General features: G+C 40.0%; 1 protein-coding gene across 19 annotated transcripts in view; it reads left to right on the forward strand.

Moving 5' to 3' along the window:
* The window catches only part of DROSHA (drosha ribonuclease III), a 127,314-nt gene extending 112,851 nt beyond the window's left edge, over window positions 1–14,463 (forward strand). For 18 of the 19 annotated variants that reach the window (XM_070519824.1, XM_070519826.1, XM_070519830.1 and 15 more), the window contains 6 exons: window positions 4,917–5,058; window positions 6,720–6,802; window positions 6,894–6,997; window positions 9,393–9,485; window positions 10,316–10,362; window positions 14,048–14,463. In XM_070519824.1, the coding sequence (XP_070375925.1) occupies window positions 4,917–5,058; window positions 6,720–6,802; window positions 6,894–6,997; window positions 9,393–9,485; window positions 10,316–10,362; window positions 14,048–14,178 (600 nt within the window). In that variant the 3' untranslated portion in view covers window positions 14,179–14,463. The remainder of the gene's footprint in view (window positions 1–4,916; window positions 5,059–6,719; window positions 6,803–6,893; window positions 6,998–9,392; window positions 9,486–10,315; window positions 10,363–14,047) is intronic. The other variant, XR_011506523.1, reaches the window with a different exon arrangement.
* The last annotated feature ends 5,502 nt before the right edge of the window (window positions 14,464–19,965 follow it).

Genomic DNA, 19,965 nt, shown 5'->3' on the forward strand with positions numbered 1-19,965 from the left:
GTGTTATTGATGTTGGTCCCTGCCGTTGCATCAGGAGCTCCGCAGCCCTTTTCTCAGCTTTACAGAAAGCCCTAACTACTGCTTTCTTCACTTTTTCTGGGAATTTCCAATTAAATTTTGTCTTTTTGGGGGGGGGGGTTAAAAAAAGTTGTTAAGGACAGCTTGGCACTTGGTAAAATGAAGAGCTGTGAGGACAATGGGTGAACAGGTATCCAGAACATTTGCATTGAAAACAAATCCAGAGGAATTCCTAGAACTTTCTGTAAGTAGCTCTTTCCCTGTAATTGAGGAGCAAGCATATCTTCCCTAATAATGAGGATGCTGTTGTGGATAACAAGAGCAGCTACTATTTCTGGTGTGTTTATTCTGTGCCAGTCATTGTACTTCGATTATATATTCATTTACTCTAATTCTCATTACAACCCTGGGAGGTAGGTCCTACTTTCTCCATTATATAGATGAAGAAACTGAGCTTCCAAGAGATTTAGTGACTTATACAAGGTCACTTTGCCAGGAAGTGGTAGGGCCCCAATTTGAACCTGGGCAGCTTGGTGTCAAATCTTTTGCTTTTTGCCACTGCGTCTAACGTAAGGCATTGTTTGCAAAACTGTCTAGTAAGTATCTCATGCTCAAGTGGGTGTTTAATGTTCGTTTTCTAGTTGTCTACTAAAAAATAAGAAGCAAGTATTTCCTCTTTGTAAAAAAATAATTTATAGCATCAACATCTGCAGGCTTTCCAAACTCATACCTTGCCCCATTCAAATCCATCCACCAAAATGATCTTTCTAGAATCAAAAAATTACCTTGCCATTGCTCCCACTTGACACATTTTGGGATTCCTCCTCCCGTACAGGAAGGTACAGACTTCTTTGCAACACCTGCAAGACTCTCTGCCCAGAGGTGGCCAGCCTCACCTGCATCAGCTTCCCCCCTCGGCTGTCACTTCTCCTCCAGTTTCACCTAGTAGTCATCTTGCTGTGTCATGGCCTCTTGCTTTTGCCAGAGCTGTTCCTTCTTCCTGGGAAACCCTTTCCCACTGTCTTAGTCCATTCAGGCTTCTATAACAAAATGCTACTTCCTGGGTAGCTTAGCTATAGCAGAAATGCTCACAGTTCTGGAGGATAGAAGTCCAAGATCAGGGTGCCAGTTGGTCAGGTGAGGGTCCTCTTCCAAGTCACAGACTTCTCATTCCCTCATGTCATGAAAGAGATGAGGGCTCTTTCTGGAGCCTCTGTTATAAGGCCACTAGTCTCGTTCATGAGTATTCCACTGTCATGACCTAATCACCTCCCAAAGGCCCCACCTCCCAGCACCATCAGTTAGAGTTCAGGATTTCAACATATGAACTTGGGGGACATAAACATTCAGACCATAGCACCCACCCTTCTTCCACTGGCTGCCTCATTCTTTTTCAGTTCTGACTCTATGTTCATCAAAATCCACCTACATGACTTTTTAATTTTTTAATTTTTAATTTTTTTGGTGAGGAAGATTAGCCCTGAGCTAACATCCACCACCAATCCTCCTCTTTTTGCTGAGGAAGATTGGCCCTGAGCTAACATCTGTGCCCATCTTCCTCTATTTTATATGTGAGATGCCTACCACAGCATGGCTTGATGAATGGTGTGTAGGTCTGTACCCGGGATCTGAACCAGGGAACCCAGCGCTGCCGAAGTGGAGCACACAAACTTAACCGCTATGCCACCAGGCTGGCCCCTGAATTTTTCTTTTAATGCAATGTATGAGTTATGTCCTCAGAAATTCTAATTACTTGGTTCTTGGAAGAGGCTTAGACACCAGTATCTCAGAAGCACCTTATGATTCTGATATTCCATCCAGGTCACCGAGCCTCTGAAATGTCCTTACTCGGAGGTCAGCTCCTCCAGGAGGCCCTTTTGGAAAGCTAGGATGGAGAGGAGCACCTGCTCGCACCGTGGCCTCTGTGCTGTCACTGCAGCTACCGCAGTGCATGGTGATGACCAGTGTGTGTGTTTGCGGCTGCCTTTGGAGATTAGCAGCTTACAGAGGGCAGCAATGGGATATTGATCATCTCAGGATCTAGGGCTCCCAGCACAGGACCTGGCATAGAATTGGCCTCCACCCTTGTTGCATTGAGCTGCCGTACCTTCAGGGGGGTTTCTGCCTTGTGATCCCCTGTTGATCCCACATGTTGGCAAACAGCATGATTCATTCTGAAGCAGAGTTCAGCAAAGGCCAAGGATAGAAACTGTCATTTAAAGAATTGCCATTTGGACTTTCTTGTTTAGGTAAAGAGCAAGGTCTTAACTCTTTTCAACTAATCTTCTAAATTTAAACTGACTCTAAAAATATGGATGATTTATAGCTTCCTTCCCCCCCACTGATTTTTGGTGCAGGCTCTGAGTTTTTGGCAAGAACTTTTAAAGATCTTACTTTCTGCTGGCCACCCTGCTGCTTTTAAGACCAGTCAGGGCATATCTTAAATAAAGCTAGAAGCATTTATGTTTCCTTCCTCCCTATTTTCCTCCTTCCCTGTGAGGCAGCATTACTGCACAACATTGAATGAGGAGCCCTGACTGGAAGGCAGCAGCTGGGCCCAGGAACCAGTGATGTATCATAGTTTGTGTGGGCTCATGTGTACCTCAGGCTTGTTGGTTCTGAGGCATGAAAACTCCATATTTGCAGCCTAAATTAGAGTTTTTTCCTCTCACCAAAAGCGTGTATTGAGAGAGAACCAAACTTTCTCAGCATAGCCATATTCCCAAAATAGCCCCCCTATTTCCCCATGGCCTCTACTTTGACAACCACCCCCTCATTAGAAATCCAAACCAAAAAGATAACTTCCTTCCAGCTCAATTACTCTGTAATTCCAAGATTCCCTGCTGGTGGACTCCCTATTGGTTGGATCTTCTATTAATGTTATAGGCCTGTTTAATTTTGAGTTTCTCCACGGATATTAATTTTAATGAAATGCTTACTATATTCAAGAAAAGATAGAGTTGGAGGAAATAGGAGGAGGAAGGGAGCAGACAGACAAGCAAAGACAAAGAATAGTAGGTCTATAACTCAACAGCAAGCATGGCTTATGAAGATCAAGTTGTATTTCTGCTTCATGAATCATTGTCAGACAAATTAAGAACATATTGTTTCTTATTTATCTGTTGTCAAGGATGCAATCTCAGGCGTTGAGAATAAATCTTGATTTTCATAAGCTCAGTTGACACTATGGAGCCACAGAGCATAAAACTTGCATCTAATAAACAAAGTGCGATGTGGAACGGCTTGGGGTGTAATACCAGCACAACTTACAACTGCTTCCTGCTCCTGGGCCCTGATGGCAGAGATAGTCCTTAGCAGGAAGGATTTTTAATAGACCAAGAATTTGTTATACAGTAGTCCCCTCTTATCCATGTGAGATGTGTTCCAGGATTCCCAGTGGTTGCCTGAAACTGTGGACAGTACTGAACCCTATATATACTATGTTTTTTCCTAACATACATACCTATGATATAATTTAATTTATAAAATAGGCCCCGTAAGAGATTGACAATAACTAATAATAAAATAGAACAATTATAAAATATACTATAACAAAAGTTACCATAGATCTTAGCAACCTCGGCATACACTTATTTTTCTTATCGAGAACTTTTACCTTTTCACTTAAGAGAAGCACTTTACAGCTTCTCTTTGGCATATCCAAATTGCCAGCTTTGGTCCTCTTGCACTTGAGGGACAGTATTAAGTAAAACACAGGCACTGTGATACTGTGACAGTTGAGCTGATAACCCAGATGGCTACTAAGTGACTAACAGGAGGGTGGCATATACAGCATGGATGCAGGCTAGACAGAGGGATGATTCACACCCCGGTCAGGGATGGGGCGGGATGGCCCGAGACGGCTCGAGATTTCATCACGCTAGTCAAAACGATGCACAATTTAAAACTTAGGAATTGTTTATTTCTGGAATTTTACATTTAATATTTTCTGACCACAGTTGACCAGGGGTAACTGAAACAGTGGAAAGTGAAACCATGGATAAGGGGGGGACTATTGTATCTGCTATAAGAAACTTTCTAGTTTTAGGTGCCTTTTTCCCCCAAATCTTAGAGACTGGGGATAATTACTTTCAGTTTTTGTTTGGTGAGTTCCCATCTTTGTGTCTCCCCTCAGCCTCCCTCCCCACCTTTCCCCTAGTGAGTGGACTTTGAAAAAGTATAACTCAGGATACGTAGTATAAATCTTTAGAATAATAATAAAAGTAAAAATGTTAAATAAATAATTTAAATATTTTATCTAATACCAAAACATCACTTCCTGAAGTCCTATAATATCATAATTAGCGTGAATGCCATGAAACTTGAAGCTTATTTTAGACTTTTAAAAAATGCTCTTTTAAAACTCATATACAGTGACAGAAAGCAGGTTGAGTTTGCCTGGTGGGAGGTGGATTGGATCGATTGCAGAGGGGCACAGAGAACTTTTTTGGGGTGATGGAAATGTAGAAGGTTGTGAAAACTCATCTAACTATACTTAAAATGGGTGCATTTTATTGTATGTAAATTATACTTCAATAAAGTTAATTTTTAAAAATTTTAATGCTCCTTCATTTTTAGTATCATTAAACTTAATGGAAGCTATGACCTTTAATCATGGTACAGCATGCCCCCAACACTGCTCGCTGCTGCTAAACAGCTAAATGAACTATTTAAATGTCAGGTCAGATCCAGGAGCAGAGTAAGTTATTAAGGAAGCTAGAAGCATATGGAGTTTGGAGTTTGTCACTGCCGCCTGGCGATAGTGGTTGAGGACTTAAGCCATCACTTATGTTGGTCTCCCTGTCAGTGAGATGGTCTCAGACTGGTTAGGCCCAACACAGGAGCAAGAGACCAAAAATGAAATGGTTTCTAAACATATCTCAATTCCTTTTGGCCAGTTGTTGCGAAGCTCTTTGGTGAATAACAGAACTCAAGCCAAGGTAGCGGAGGAGCTGGGCATGCAGGAATACGCCATCACCAACGACAAGACCAAGAGGCCCGTGGCCCTGAGGACCAAGACCTTGGCAGACCTTTTGGAATGTGAGTGCTACGAAGTGTAGCTTTTCTCTTAACCTGCAGATTCAAAGTTTAAATCAAATGAACCAACATTTATCCTTCTTCTTACTATTATCTTCTGACTACAGAAACCTCTGTTCTGTTTTTAGTTTTATTTATGCTTTCCTCCAAAGATTGTTTGAAGGAGAATAATTTGGAATTAAGACATGTGAATAAGGAATTTTATGGTCAATCCGTGTTCAGTGGTGTCGTACCCCCTCCCACCCTCTGTCAATACCACTCCATCCTAACACTCAGCCATCACGTCCCTCTGTGTGAAACAGTAACAAAACATGAATATTGGTAATAGTGAATCGTAGCACTTTTTTGCCACTCAGCATCCTTTATATAGGGGCATAGAAGAAAGAAGGATAATTTATTCACTAATTACTAAAACTATTATCCATTGTTTTGAATGAGCTCAAAGCTCTATGGACAAATATCATCTTCTGCAGTTTCTGATACGGTCTTGTAGCATTATAAATAATCCTATTATAGCTAACTAAAGGATTATATATGTAATTTTATTGTTTCTGATACTACTTCAAAATAAGTGGGCCATTCACTGGGCCTTGGAACTTGATTTTAATGCTATAGTTTTGTTGGGGTTTTTTTTTGCTGAGGAACATTCACCGTGAGCTAGCTTCTGTTGCCAGTCTTCCTCTATTTTGTGTGTAGGTTGCCACTTCAGCATGGCCGACAAGTGGTGTAGGTCCACGCCTGGGATCTAAACCTGTGAACTTGGGCCACCAAAGTGGAGTGTGCTGAACTTAATCATTATGCCACAAGGCCAGAGCCATGTTATGGTATTTTTGACCATTGGAATTATGTACAAATGTTAAAGTCTACCGTGTAAAACCAGCTCATTTACAAAGTGCAAAGGCAACCTGACTAGGGAACTTAAAGGACTACTTTTTCAATTAAGGAAAAGAAATTTAAAGATTAAAATTACAAAAAAATTAAGTTGACTGGTCAATCTCACTGCCATTTTTTTGTTTTTAGCTCAATGAAAGCTATTTTTATTCCTACTTTAAATTCACCATTTGTTTACTTGGTTAAGATACCTTTTAATGAAGTCACCTTTGGGGTCACCATTTATTAATGCACAGTTGGATATATTGTTATATTGTCATGAAGCCCAGTATTAAATTTTTCTCTATTTGGGCAGATTGAATCTATAAATTGTCCCATTTCTGTTTATGTATGTAACACAGCCCCTCGTTAAGTGGGTGATCTCAAGATTGGTGTTGAGAATGGCAGGTGCCAAGGATGTGCTCATTCTGATGTCATATCTGATCTTGAAGCTTTATTTTGATTTATTTGATGTTATAGCATGGTTGGGTTCCCGGATATTGTTCTTTCTCTGTGCTATAACAGCATTTTGTGTATCATTTTAACTAACTGTTCACTTAGTCCTTAGTTAACCATAATTTGGTCTTTGTACTCTATGATTTTGTGTCTAAGTTGCTGCTTCTAATATTAGGGATAAAGAGTAGATTTCCTTGGAAGAAAGATGAAATGGTAATGCTAAAAAAATAAAGAGGGCTTGGAAGTTGAAAACCTTATTAAGATGTTTCTTTAAAGTCTTCATCTCTTTCTGGTAAATGACAGCACATTGTGGTTTATTTTTAAATGTTCTTTTTCAGCATTTATTGCAGCGCTGTACATTGATAAGGATTTGGAATATGTTCATACTTTCATGAATGTTTGTTTCTTTCCACGATTAAAAGTAAGCCTATATAAAATTTAAATTGGTTGTATGCTTTATGCTTGGTGATTCCAGAACACATTACTAAATACTTTTTTGCAACCTGCTGCAGGAGTTCATTTTGAATCAGGATTGGAATGACCCCAAATCCCAGCTTCAGCAGTGTTGCTTGACACTCAGGACAGAAGGAAAAGAGCCAGACATTCCTCTGTACAAGTAAGTCCTCGCTGCCCACAGGCCATCGGATCCCGTGAGCTTAGAGTTGATGCTCCATGAGCCTGGAGGGAAAACTAATCCCTGTGGGGTGATGATTACAAGGGCCTTGGATTGAGAGGTCTTAATTCTGCCTCTGGGCCCAACACTGAAGCTCTTTGGGCCTTGAAGTATATTAGCTCTAAGTAAGCGAGTCACACTCGATTATCATGCTTCCTCCCAGCTCTAAGATGCCCTGTGTAGGAAGACATACGGGTAGATCAAGATAAAAAAAATTTGAATTAAATAGTTTATATACATTTTTATATTTGTCTTCTTATTTCTTGTCACCTCTGCTGGGCTGTGCATCCAGATTAGAAGACCACGTATGCTTATTTGTAACAGTGTTTGGAAGTCTCTCCACTCCTCTTTGAAGCCCTGTTGGCCTCTGTCCCTACGGCCTGACAGATGAGCTCACTGGCTCTCAGGCGGTCACCGTAAGAAGCAAGGCAGTTCTTCACTGCTGCTGTGTCATTCAAATATTTGGATCTTTTCTTCTCAGAATGTGTATCTGAAGCTGCCATGTACTTTGGAATGTCTTTAGTGACAAATCTTTATCCTTTGAGTAGTAGCCAAAAGTCATTTAAAAGGAACACAGGTCGTGACACACATAACCCCAGTTCTGATGAAATAGAGTAATTATCTTGAGACATGCGTACATGTTGATTCAGAAGGTAAATTTCACAGAGGAAGTACAAAGGGAATATTATCAGAATAGCTGGGTGCCTCCCAAGGTATTGTCTGGATATGTGTTTTTAAGGATGTTTAAAAATCTAGTTTCAGGGGCTGGCCCCATGACCGAGTGGTTAAGTTCGCACGCTCTGCTTCGGCAGCCCAGGGTTTCACTGGTTTGGATCCTGGGTGTGGACATGGCTCCACTCATCAAGCTATGCTGAGGTGGCATCCCACGTGCCACAACTAGAAGGACCCACAACTAAAAAGAATATAGAACTATCTACTGGGGGGCTTTGTGGAGAAAAAGGAAAAATAAAAAATCTTTAAAAAAAAAAAATCTAGTTTCAATCCTGATTTACCCCTCGTCTGTGTGCACACTTCATTGCAAGCACACACATTTGTGTGAGTGTCCATGTGGAATAAAAGCCCCCCTCCTGTGGACTTTCTCAAACTTCAAAATCCTTAAGGAAATACACCCGAATGGCAGCCAGGAATTTTAAATCCTTTTTAATGTTTTTATTTAATAGTCACAACACGTTATAGGCTTTTTTGCTACAAGAAAAACCGAGGCCAAGAGAAGGTTGAGTCACCCCGTAGCAAGCCGCTGTAAATTGTCCCAAGAAGCTGTCACTTGCTAAACAATGTTTCCTTTATTTATCGGTTAAAAAAACCCCAAATGTTTAGAAATAGCACTTTAATATGTGCCTAATAAGCATAATGAATATCCAAACTGGATTACATGAAAGGCTCAAAGTATTTCCTCATCAAAGTGATAATTAAGGTTCAATAAAGAAAGCGAGGAGGATAAACTTCTCATGGGGCAGGCATGATTACTATAATAAGTGCTACCTTAAGGAAGCCATCCGTGCAATTTCATCCCGCAGAGTTTATAAACACAAAGGAAATGACTGCTCCCTTCTCATAAATCCCCCAAATGAAAGCACACAAGGAGCTTGTTCTTTTTTATCAAGATGATGGGGTGGTTTTACATAGTTTTTTCAAGATTACTGTGTTCATTCCATTATCTTGTTGGCTACTTTTAATTTCCCTTTTCCATGAAGTTATCAGTTTTATCACGTTTGAAATCTGCACCATGTCCTTAAAACCCAGAGTACCTGGAGCTTTGTTTTTTGGCAGTTGTGCTGTGTACTTGGCATTGTAGCGTGCCTCTGAAATGATCTCAGATGTTTCAGAAATTAAATACGTTTTCTGATCTTTTAGATAAGATACCAGACATTAGAAAGAGTCCATAAAGGGTGTGAAACCATTGAGATGTATTACCCAAATATGTATTACTTTTAGCTGTGATTACCACAAAACAATGAACAGACTGAAATGGTTAACTTTTCTCTGATAAAAGTTTGTTAATTTTGTGACATTTGGAATATACACACTTTGAAATTGTTTAAAAATATTTTATACTTCACCGTTAGCCTTCAGATACTATTTATAATACTTTGGGGAAAAATATATAAAAGTCCAGTGAAGGATTTTAAAAACTTCCTACTTCCAAAGCTCTCTCTGTCAGGTTAGCACATCCAAAACTTGCTCCTTTAATTTTCTTGTTATTGTCACCTTCCTCTCTCCAGGCAATAAGTACTTGGGTTTTTTCTGGAGAGATATATTTGCAGTACCAATTGAATAACACTTTGCCATCATTACTGTTCTTTCCTTCCCCTTTCAGGACCCTGCAAACGGTGGGGCCATCCCATGCTAGAACCTACACTGTGGCTGTTTACTTCAAGGGAGAAAGAATCGGCTGTGGGAAAGGACCAAGGTACGAGGAGGTGGTACTTTCTCTTTCTTCGAATGAAATCCTGAGTGTCTGAGAAGTCCCTACTCGATATTTCCCAGTCTGCAGTCCAGCCTTTGTAACTTAGAGTATGGCGTGTTTGAGGGTAAGTAGCAAGTGAATCCCAAGGATTAATGTCCTCACCACGCCCAGCCCCAAACTTGAGAATGGGCGTTGGACAGTGGGAATGCCATTGCCTAAGGGGCTTTGGCCACCGTGAGAAAACCATATTACCTGGTGCACAGGTAAGGTCTGTCCAGTTTTAGTTACCTGACGGAGGAGCCAATGTTGCTGCAAGCATTTTCTGAGCCTCCTCGTGCATGACACAGCCATTAGACATTTAATCTGTCATTGCTGCTCTCTTGAGCTTTGTGGAAATGTTCACATCTTCAGGTAAAAAGAATTACGTATGTTATCACCTTTCTTTGAACCCTTTAGTCTATATCTTAAACTGAGAAATGATTTCAAATCTGTCTATACGTATATTTTTTTACTTTTTGCCTCTTAAACTTTACACTGAGGATGTTCAAATTTAAGTAAGAAATACTTCAGACAATATAAATGGAAGGCATTTTATTGCAGTATTAAAAGTGTGCAACAAATAACTTAAAGAGGCTTTGTGCAAATAAATGACGTTTCTGCATGCCCTTGTGTCTGTTCGTATCTGTGCAATTCAGTATGTGACAGTAGAAATAATCAGATAAAATTTTATGCACCATACATGAAAATCTGCCTGAATAATTTGTAGCCATACCTTGTGTTTTTGAAAAAAATCTTTAAATTAAAGTGTATCTTACCTTTATTTTATTTAATAGTATTCAGCAAGCGGAAATGGGAGCAGCAATGGATGCACTTGAAAAATGTAAGCCTATCTCTTTTTCTATAATTATATGTTTATAATTTAATGACTGTTTTATGGAAAGAAAATAGGGAAACAGAAAAATGGTAAGTACTGATAAAATGTGATCTTCTTTTCTTCGTAATTATTCTCCACACAGAGCGCAGTAGAATGTAAGATATGTATAAAGTGGGCTTATAATTTTTTTAAAAAGTGTTCCCGAATGCTTTTTGATTTCCATTTTCCTTTTTTGCATAGAGTCCCACTCTCAGCCCAGGTAACCCATGTGAACAACTTAGTGTATTTCTTTCTATGTATTTCTCTATATTTCTAAAATCTTGTACATATGAAGGTTTTTTCTCGTTGGCTTTTGGCCATTGTGTTATTGGAATGGGATATTTACATATTTGTCTGCATCTTTCTTTTCTCGCTCAGTAATACTTCATGGGCAGCCCTACAGGTCATAGTGGCTCCAATTCATTCTTTCTTAATGGCTGCATAATATTTCCTGCTATGGATGTGCTGTATTTTATTCAGTTTTTAAATTATTGGTGGCCACTGTTTCTGGTTTTTTATCACTGTCAACAATCAATGTCTATATATTGATGCTTTTAGTTCTGTGGGATAGATTCCCAAGAGTGGGATGGCTGGGTTGAAGAAACTTCAATTACATAATTGACTAATTATGGAATTAGGGAACTGCATAGTCTTTTGTAAATCGAAGGCTTAAGTGCAAGAAATTTTTCTTTGGAGGTATATTGTGCTGCACAGCAGAACCTATGGGCAAAACATGACAGTGCAGTTCTATTATGCTTCAAGTACCAGCTGCGTGTGGGTAAGAGCAAAGAGTGGGAAGCTCAGTGAAGAGGCCCAGGATTCTCAGCTGTGGCAGAGATTCCAGGAAAGACAAGAAGGCCAAGCGCCAAGTGGAAATCGGCAGACAGTAGCTTCCTGGGGGTGGGAGGAGGGAGGAGGAGTTAGTAGGGACAGAAGCTCGTGTTACCAGAGTCCAGTGTCCACGGAATCATCACTGAGAGTTTTAAGTTGTCTCTGTTGGGGAGTTTTTTCATCCGTTGTATATAAATGTAGAATCACATATTGAAATAAAAGTGAGATTCCATTTTCATCTATAAAATTGTTAGTAGTTATCTTTGGAGTTATTTTGTTTGCTTTCAGCCACAAAATAGTACTAGAGAGATGGCCTACTCTGAGACTGACCTCCATGTACACTTTGGTAGTGGTGAATTATTTAAATTGCTGGAAAGTCCTCAAAGAAGTTCATACTCTTTGATCCAGAGATTTCATTACTAGGAGTCAAACCAAGGGAATAATTGGAGTTATGAATTAAAGTTCACGTACCATGATAATCATGACAACTTGATTTATAATAGCCATCAGTCAGTCAATCAATCCATAATCAAACTGCATGTTTAACAGTAGGGAAATGTTTAAATAAATTATAGTATATCCCAAAGGTTGGCAAACATTTTCTGTAAAGGACCAGACACTAAATGTTTTAGGCTTTACAGCCCATACAGTCTCTGTCATAATTACTGAGCTCTGTCGTTGTAGCCCGCAGGCATGGATAGTATGCAAACGAATGGATGTCTGTGTTCCAATGAACCTTTTTTTACTAAATCAGGTAGAGGGCTGTCTTTGGCCTGCAGGCAATAGTTTACCAACCCTTGTTTTGTTCAATGTTGTAATATTTTGCAGCCATTAAAATAATATTTTTGAAGACTAATGATGTGGGAAAATGCTTATACTGGAATAAGTGAAAAAAGTGTACCTATGAAAATGTCCCTATACTGTGCTCTCCCAATGTCGCGGTGGGTGGAGGAATGATTTTAAGCGTTTGTGTGTCTGTGTAGTATATACACACATTTACGTCGTGTATGTATGTGTGGAAGGTAACTTACTTCATGGGAAAAGGCCCGTAAGGACAAAAGTTTGTCAATGGTTAGATCTGAGTGGTGGGATTTAGTTTTTTAATGCAAATTCAATTTCACAATAGAATTTATTGAGGAAGTAGGGTGCGTTTGGTAGAAACTGCTTTATAGCTAACTCTGGATTTGTTTGATTTATTTTTCTTAAAGTACTTACACAACTTGAAACCTTTGTTTTATACAATATATAAGGAATCAATTTAATATCATTTAGGGAATAGGATTTTATGACTATTTTGTTTCTAAAACCCAGATGTCACGTTCCTCTTGTTTAAAATCAGTCACTGACTCTCAGATGTACAGGCTCTTTGCTGATTCACCACTTGCCTTTCCGATGCTTTTCCTACCACCCTGTCCCTGTGCTTTCTCCCAGCTGGGGTGAGGATGGGACACGGGATAAAAAGGAAGGAAAAGAAAATTTAGGGATCTACTGTGTATTTATAGCCACTTTTTTTTAGCTTTTTTTTTTTTTCTTTTTTAAAGATTTTATTTTTTTTCCTTTTTCTCCCCAAAGCCCCCGGGTACATAGTTGTATATTCTTCATTGTGGGTCCTTCTTCTAGTTGTGGCATGTGGGACGCTGCCTCAGCGTGGTTTTATGAGCAGTGCCATGTCCACGCCCAGGATTCGAACCAACGAAACACTGGGCCGCCTGCAGCGGAGCGCGCGAACTTAACCACTCGGCCACGGGGCCAGCCCCTATATCCACTTTTATTATGCTTCAACCTTGACAAAAAACCAAACCTGCTTTTCCCTAAACATGCCACACTCTCCCACGTCTCTGAGTCTTTGTATTTAAATTTGAAGTGTGCCTCTTGTATATCACAGTCCCTTGCCCGCTTACACAGAACAGTGTCATTTTTCCTCTGTGTTACCAGGTAACTTGTGTCGTTCTCATTCATGCATGGCTCCCTTGTGAGGTTTGTTGTTAAAGTATCTGTCTGTTGACTGTGTGTGTAAAATGACTTTTTTTCTTGCTCCATATTTGATTTCTTACTCCATTGCTATACTTGTTAGATACCACAAATGACAACAGAATTGTAAAATGTTTAAATCTTAGTCAAGATTTCCACTGTGTCAACACTCTTGCACAGGGTCAAATATCAAACTAACCGTAGCTTAAACTATGCTGTCGAGTGACATGTTTCCTTTAACTAAATGAAAGTGCTCTCCTTGAGTTGCTCTTGCCGATGTGGCTTTGGGCTTGTCGTGGTAAACTTCAAAAATAGAATTATCAGAAATAATGACTTAGAATGTGGCCTCCTTTTGTCCATCGGATCTTTTTTTTTGCTCTTTTCAGAAACTTTAGTTTTTGGTAAATAATGGTGTGATAATATCACTATTTGTTTGAAGTTTTTGGTTTGAGCTTTGCAAGAATATACAACTCCATTTTATTATATCCTTTAATCTCTCCTTGAAAATCACTAGTTGCTGGGAGAACTTTGTTAAAACACCTAGTTGAAAACATTCTGAAACCACATGTCTATGTTTTAACATTTCTGTATGTTTCAGTATCTTTCATGCTCAAGTTCACATCAGATATTGAAATCTAGAATCAGGGGTGCTGATCCAGACTTCCGTTGTGTTTCTGAACGATCAAAGAATAAAGGAAAAAACTGAACAATTTTTTTCTTTTGCCTTACAAAATATGACTCTATGTATTTCATATGAATATATGTTTATATGTGTATATGTTCAGTTTGCATCATTCTTTGCTCTAGTGGCTATCCTTTATTAAGTATAAAATATATCTCCTCGTGTCAGATAACTTTCCCCAGATGGCCCATCAGAAGCGGTTCATTGAACGGAAATACAGACAAGAGTTAAAAGAAATGAGGTGGGAAAGAGAGCATCAAGAGAAAGAGCCAGACGAGACTGAAGACATAAAGAAATAAAGGAGAGCACAGAAGTGGTGGTGTATTTACTTGCTTCATAACTGTGACTGTTGCCCATTGAGGCCTAGCCCAGTTTTCCTACAGACAAGGAATGAAGTTTGCCCGTTGAAATAAAACCCAAAGTCGAATCATCGTTGTTTTACTGATCTCATATTCTGTTTTTAGCTGGATGGTTTCTGTTACAAAGTGTTTGATTTCTCTTCTGTTTAATGGAAACCTTCACTGTAGTGGATGTGCATATTCCCTTTTATTTTGTTCTTTAAACAATAAAATTCGAAAAGAATATTCTATGTGGAATAGGTCCTGTTTTTTCTATCTCTGAGTTTGTGACTCTAGACTTTCAGCTGACAAGTGAAAAATTCGCCTTACCAGATATTTGGGCTATGCTCTATTAACATCTGTATTTTTTGAAATCTCTGGATTATCAACTAGATTTTTCAGCTTTCATCTGAATGTTTATCATGTTCTCAGCTGCAAATACTGAATTTACTCCTCGCTAAGGAGTGAATCCTTTGTAGAAGGAATCCCTTTAATATTTACCTGGCTAATGGGAGTGGGAAAGACTGATCTTTGAGTCACATATATTCGCTGAATCAGTAGGATGGGGGAGAAATCATGATTCTGAGCCAGACGACACTTTAAATTACGTGCTTTCACCCTGGGGTCGGTGGACTCTTTACGAAGTTCACAGAGGGACTTGAGAGAAGTCTCAGAACCTCCTGAGGTCCTATCCAATTTTCCGTGTCTGTTGGGTTTTGGGATGGGGGGGAGCAGGAAAAGGAGGGTTGATAGCTTTCGCCAGCTCAAAGTGATCCCTACAATGAAGGGCTAGCATTACATTAAAAGACATAATATTTTTTTTAAAAAATGTTACTTTAAACTGAACATCACTGATTTCTTATTAATAAAGGGAAAACTTTTTTAAAAGGATGTGTTTTCCTTCATTATTTTAGCAAATATACAGTGAGTGCCTACTGTGTATCAGGCACTGTTCTAGGCTCTGGGCCTACGGCAGTGAACAAAATAAAACTCCCTGCCCTGGGGAGCTGGTGCCAGTGTAGGAATACACACAGTAGACAAGGTGGTAAAATGTATGTTACAGGGTGATGTGGGTGATGGCCAAAAATAAAGCGGGGAGCTGCGACGCGTGCAGTTGTCAATTGGGTGGTTGGGGAGATCGCCCTATGAGGGTATCATTTGAGTTAAGATGAGAAGGAGGAGAGGGATTGAGTCATTCAGGTACCTGGAGGATTTCTTATTTATATAACCATTAAATGTTACACATTCATTGTTGAAAATTTTGAGAATGAATTGCTTTTATTAGCAGGAGAAAGAAACAAATGTTACTTTGGAAATGTTGTGGAGGAAGTAGAAAGCATAAGCAGAAAAATAAAGCATCTATGATTCCATTACCTAGGGATTTTTAATATTGTCAGACCTTCTATGTATATACACACGTACACACGTGCATTCAAGTGTGCCTTAACAATAGGATACCATACGTATGGTTTCCATAACCTTTCTTTTTTTATTAACTAACATATCATGCATATCTCTCAGTGCTGAATCCACATTTACATTTACATTGAAGGCTGTATATCATATATGCCAATTATTTATGTACCATAATTTATTGACTAATCTAATAAAAGATATGTAGGTTGAAAGCAATTTGTTTTTGTTATAAACAATGCTGTCACATACATCTCTGAAGGTCTGTTTGCACACGCATGCACACACACATACACACATTAGAGAGAGAGAGAAGACCTCTCTAGGGTTTCTTAATTTGTCAATCATAGAACTGTAAGATGGTGCCTGTAAGAAAAGGTTGTCCTGGGGCCCCTCCTCCCCACAGATAGCTGGAGGACTGGAAGGGAAAGAATGCTGGATTCATCAGTGACCTTGAAAATGTTGCAAGCAAAAGCAAAAAAGCAAGGGACAATATTTGAACTGTTTTTAAACAAGCACTTCAGCTGTCTTTCATGTGCATCAAAATAACGCCAAAGCCAACATGCTATTTGGGACCTTTTACTGGACCTTGACTTTCCCTCTCTGTAGTATTATGGCCTTTTTCAGGTTGTCTCTCCATAGTAATGGCTCCTGAAACCTGAAGAAGGTAAGTCCATAAGACACTGGAGTACCTCTTGCAGTGAAACATGTCAAACATACCATTAGGGCAGGTTAGCTCTGTAGAGCAGTAATGAGGCCAGCACTCAAATTCTCTAACTAGCCACATAGACCAACTCAGCAGGCCACTGTGACTGGTTTCCACCCTGCCTTCTACCCAGCCCAACCCAGTCCTCTCGCCTTCCAGTTCTGCTTGTGAGAAGCGCCAACAAGAGTGTACATTCGTACATCAATTCAACTGTGTTAAGTCCTGTTATTCGTGAAGGCTGAATATGAAGGTTCCTTCTCACAAGTCACTTGGGTTCTATTTGGGGAGACAATTAAGTGATGGTGCATCTGCAGACAAAGGGCCTCTAACTGAGTCTGGGAGGGGAAGGAGGGACAGTAGGCCAGACAGGGAAGGCTTCACAGAGGGGTTGAAACTTGAGTTGACTGAACCTTGCAGATGAGAGGGAGCTTACAAGATAGGGGAGGACATTTCCTTCCAGGGGAGAAACAGGATTGGGTGGCAAGAAAATAGGAGGCTATTGTGGTACTCCATAGGAGATGTGATGAAGGCCTGAAGCAAGGCATTGGGAATGGGGTGCTGGGATAGAGCAGACTTGAAAGATACATAGGAGGTAGAACCTACAGGATGTGGAGTGGGGCAAGGTATCTCAATCTTGGTACTGTTAACGTTTTGGATCACATAATTCTTTGTGGGGAGCAGGAGGGACTGTCCTGTGCACTATAGGATGTTTAGCCACATTCCTAGCCTCTACCCACTAGAAGCCAGTAGCATCCCTGCCCCCAGTGGTGACAACTGAAAATGTCTCCAGACGTTGCCAGATGTCCCGAGGAGAGCAAAATCACCCCTGGTTGAGAACCACTAAAGTAGGAGAAAGGAATTGGAAGAACACCAGGCTAATTTTTTTACAATCAAGATACAAACTATTTATAGAAAAGCAGAGTTAGAAAGAAAGGTGTTGAGTTCAGTTGGCAGTATTGAACTTGAGGGGCCTGTGGGATGTCTCTGGAGATGTTGAATAAGCAGTTGGATACATGGTTTTGTAGCCCAACAAAAATATTTGAGCTAAAGTATAGATTAGAAACAGACTCAGAAACCTCTGTGGCGTTAGTACATCTACAAAGGAGAACATTGTTTTTCCCAGGTTGGAGACAGGAAACCATTCCAGTGATGTATTGCTTTGAAACTGTAGGCTTCATACATGAGATAAATTTACACCAGAGAAGGAACTCAACTCTCATCTGAACTATTTCATCGCTAGATGAGATTTTCGTAAACCAGTTGGCTATTTCAGAATTTCTATCATCTTAAGTTTGTGAAGTTTTTGTGAAATTTCCCCACAGTTATCTTCCACAAATTGAAGAAGACCCCTTGTGAATTATGTGGGTTTCGTGGGATTATTCTGAAGTGGGAGTAGCCACATGTTTATCTAAAGCCTTGCAGACAAGTTCCCTACAGCTGCTATCCCCCAAATCTTCACCAGACCCTTATTACTTGTTCTATTTTATAAAGGATGAAATAAGCATAATTAGGCATTGTAATATTTCTTTTGTATAAGTATCAGAACATTTAAGAGAACAACCTGTGCAAAAGATACTTAACTGGCCACAAAGGACTTTTGTTCTGTAGAGTTATTGTCAGGAAGTGCCTGCCTGATGGGGGACCACATTCCAGCCTCTTTGCATTGAAGTGAGGCTGAGTGGCTAGTTCCCACCTGAGCTTCAAGGATGTGGTGTTAGGAGCATGTCTGCCATCCCTTTACTTCAATTTGCTGCCTAGATGTCAATACCCAGGGAAGGGGACCTTGAAAGCCACCATCAGTGAGAACATGAATGGCTTTGTGGGGCAGAACCCCCCCCCCCCCACCTCTCCTCCACTGATAAATGAATCCTGCTTGGACTTTACATAAGTGAGAAACAACTATCTATGTGTTAAACCACTTGTTACTGAGCCAGGTTTGTTTTTGCCCGCTGCCCAGAAAACCAAACACCAAGACGATGAGATTACAGCAGAGAGTTTACTCACAAGGCAGCCATGTGAGGAAATGAGGGAGAGCATGAGTCTCAAATTCGCTTACTCGAAAATAAGGACTCAGGGATATTTATGGGATGGGGGCAAGGTGGTCTGAAATGTGGAGAGAGGTGATTGGAGGTGAGAAGAGGTGAGATAATGGATGATCTGCGCAAGTGTTGTTAGACTCCATGCCTCTTCATAGGACCCATGTTCGCAAAATGGTGGCGTTAGCATGATCTAAGGGTGGAGTTTCTAGCCTCTTGATGTCAAAAGATCACCTGTTAGACATCTGTGTGGGCCCAGTTGATGAGTTGGTGGTCTTAACCGGCCTGAAGCGGACAAGGAGTTCTAATTCCTGAAAAATAGCTCACACACCCATTACCATGGTGACCAGGCTCCGGGAAGATGTTATCTGTAGGAGCCTAGTGGGAGTCAGACAGCATATTGCCCAAACAGCACAGTTAACAATGCGTGGGTTAAACAGCTAAAAGCTATAATCAGTAATTGCAGAAAGGAAAAAATTTTAGTTCCTAGCTACTTAATCATCAATGGATAACTCTCTGCCGGTTTCACACTGAGGTTTGGGGATTTACCTGTTAATAGCAGGTAGCATTACCTTAACTCTTACAACTCTTCCTGAGGCAGGCATGAACAACCCTAATTTAAAATTTGCCAGTTCAACCACATAAAAAAGAATATATTCACTCACCTGTTACTGAATGCCATTCTGAACCAACGCTGACATATTCCTTATGTAATTTTGACATGTTTACACATGGTTCAGAAATGCTCCTACTCATATTAAAAGAAATGTTAAAATATAACAACCATGAAATCAAATAAATTCGTATTTATGAATTAGGGTTTGGAGAACATTCATTCTAATACTTACTAGTATTTGTAGCATCCGCTATATCCTGGGCATCGGAGATTAAAAGAAGAGTCCTTGTCCTCAAGGAGCTCACTGTTTAGGAAAGTAAACACACCCACGTACATAAGGTGCCATACGGAGGATCAGAGAGAGAGAGGCACTCATTCCTCCTGAAGGAAGGGTGGGGGTCAGAGGAGGTCAAACCTCAGTTTGATCTTGTGAGATGACGTAAGTCCACCCAGCTATTGACTTTACTCCCCACAACAAAAGGCCTTTTTTCCAGTCAAACACTTTTTTAAACCACATACCATTATGACACCTCATGAAATTATCAATAACTCTTTAATAACTTCTAATAACCAGTCCATATTCAAACATACAGCTGGTTTGTCCAAGTAACGATTTGAACAGGATCCATACGTTGCATTTGGTTTTTATGTCTTTTAAGTCGCTTTTAACCTAGAACATTCCTCCACTCCCCTTTTTTTCATGACTAGTTGAAGAAACCCAGTCAGTTGATACGTAGAATTTCCCACATTCTGGGTGTGAGGCATTGCTTTCTCGTGGTGTCATTTACTTGTTTCCTTTATCCTCGGTGTTAGATCTAAAGGCTTGATTTTAGGTTTAGGTTCAAATTTGAGGCAAATGTGTATTTCATGGTTCCTCACCTTCCCGAGATAATAATTATTTCAACAGAGCCAGTTCTCAAATTCTTTTGGGTACTAGATGGTTGTGATGGTTAATTTTATGTGTCACCTTGGCTAGG

This window comes from Equus asinus, chromosome 10, assembly GCF_041296235.1.
Source record: "Equus asinus isolate D_3611 breed Donkey chromosome 10, EquAss-T2T_v2, whole genome shotgun sequence".
Lineage (NCBI taxonomy): Eukaryota > Metazoa > Chordata > Mammalia > Perissodactyla > Equidae > Equus > Equus asinus.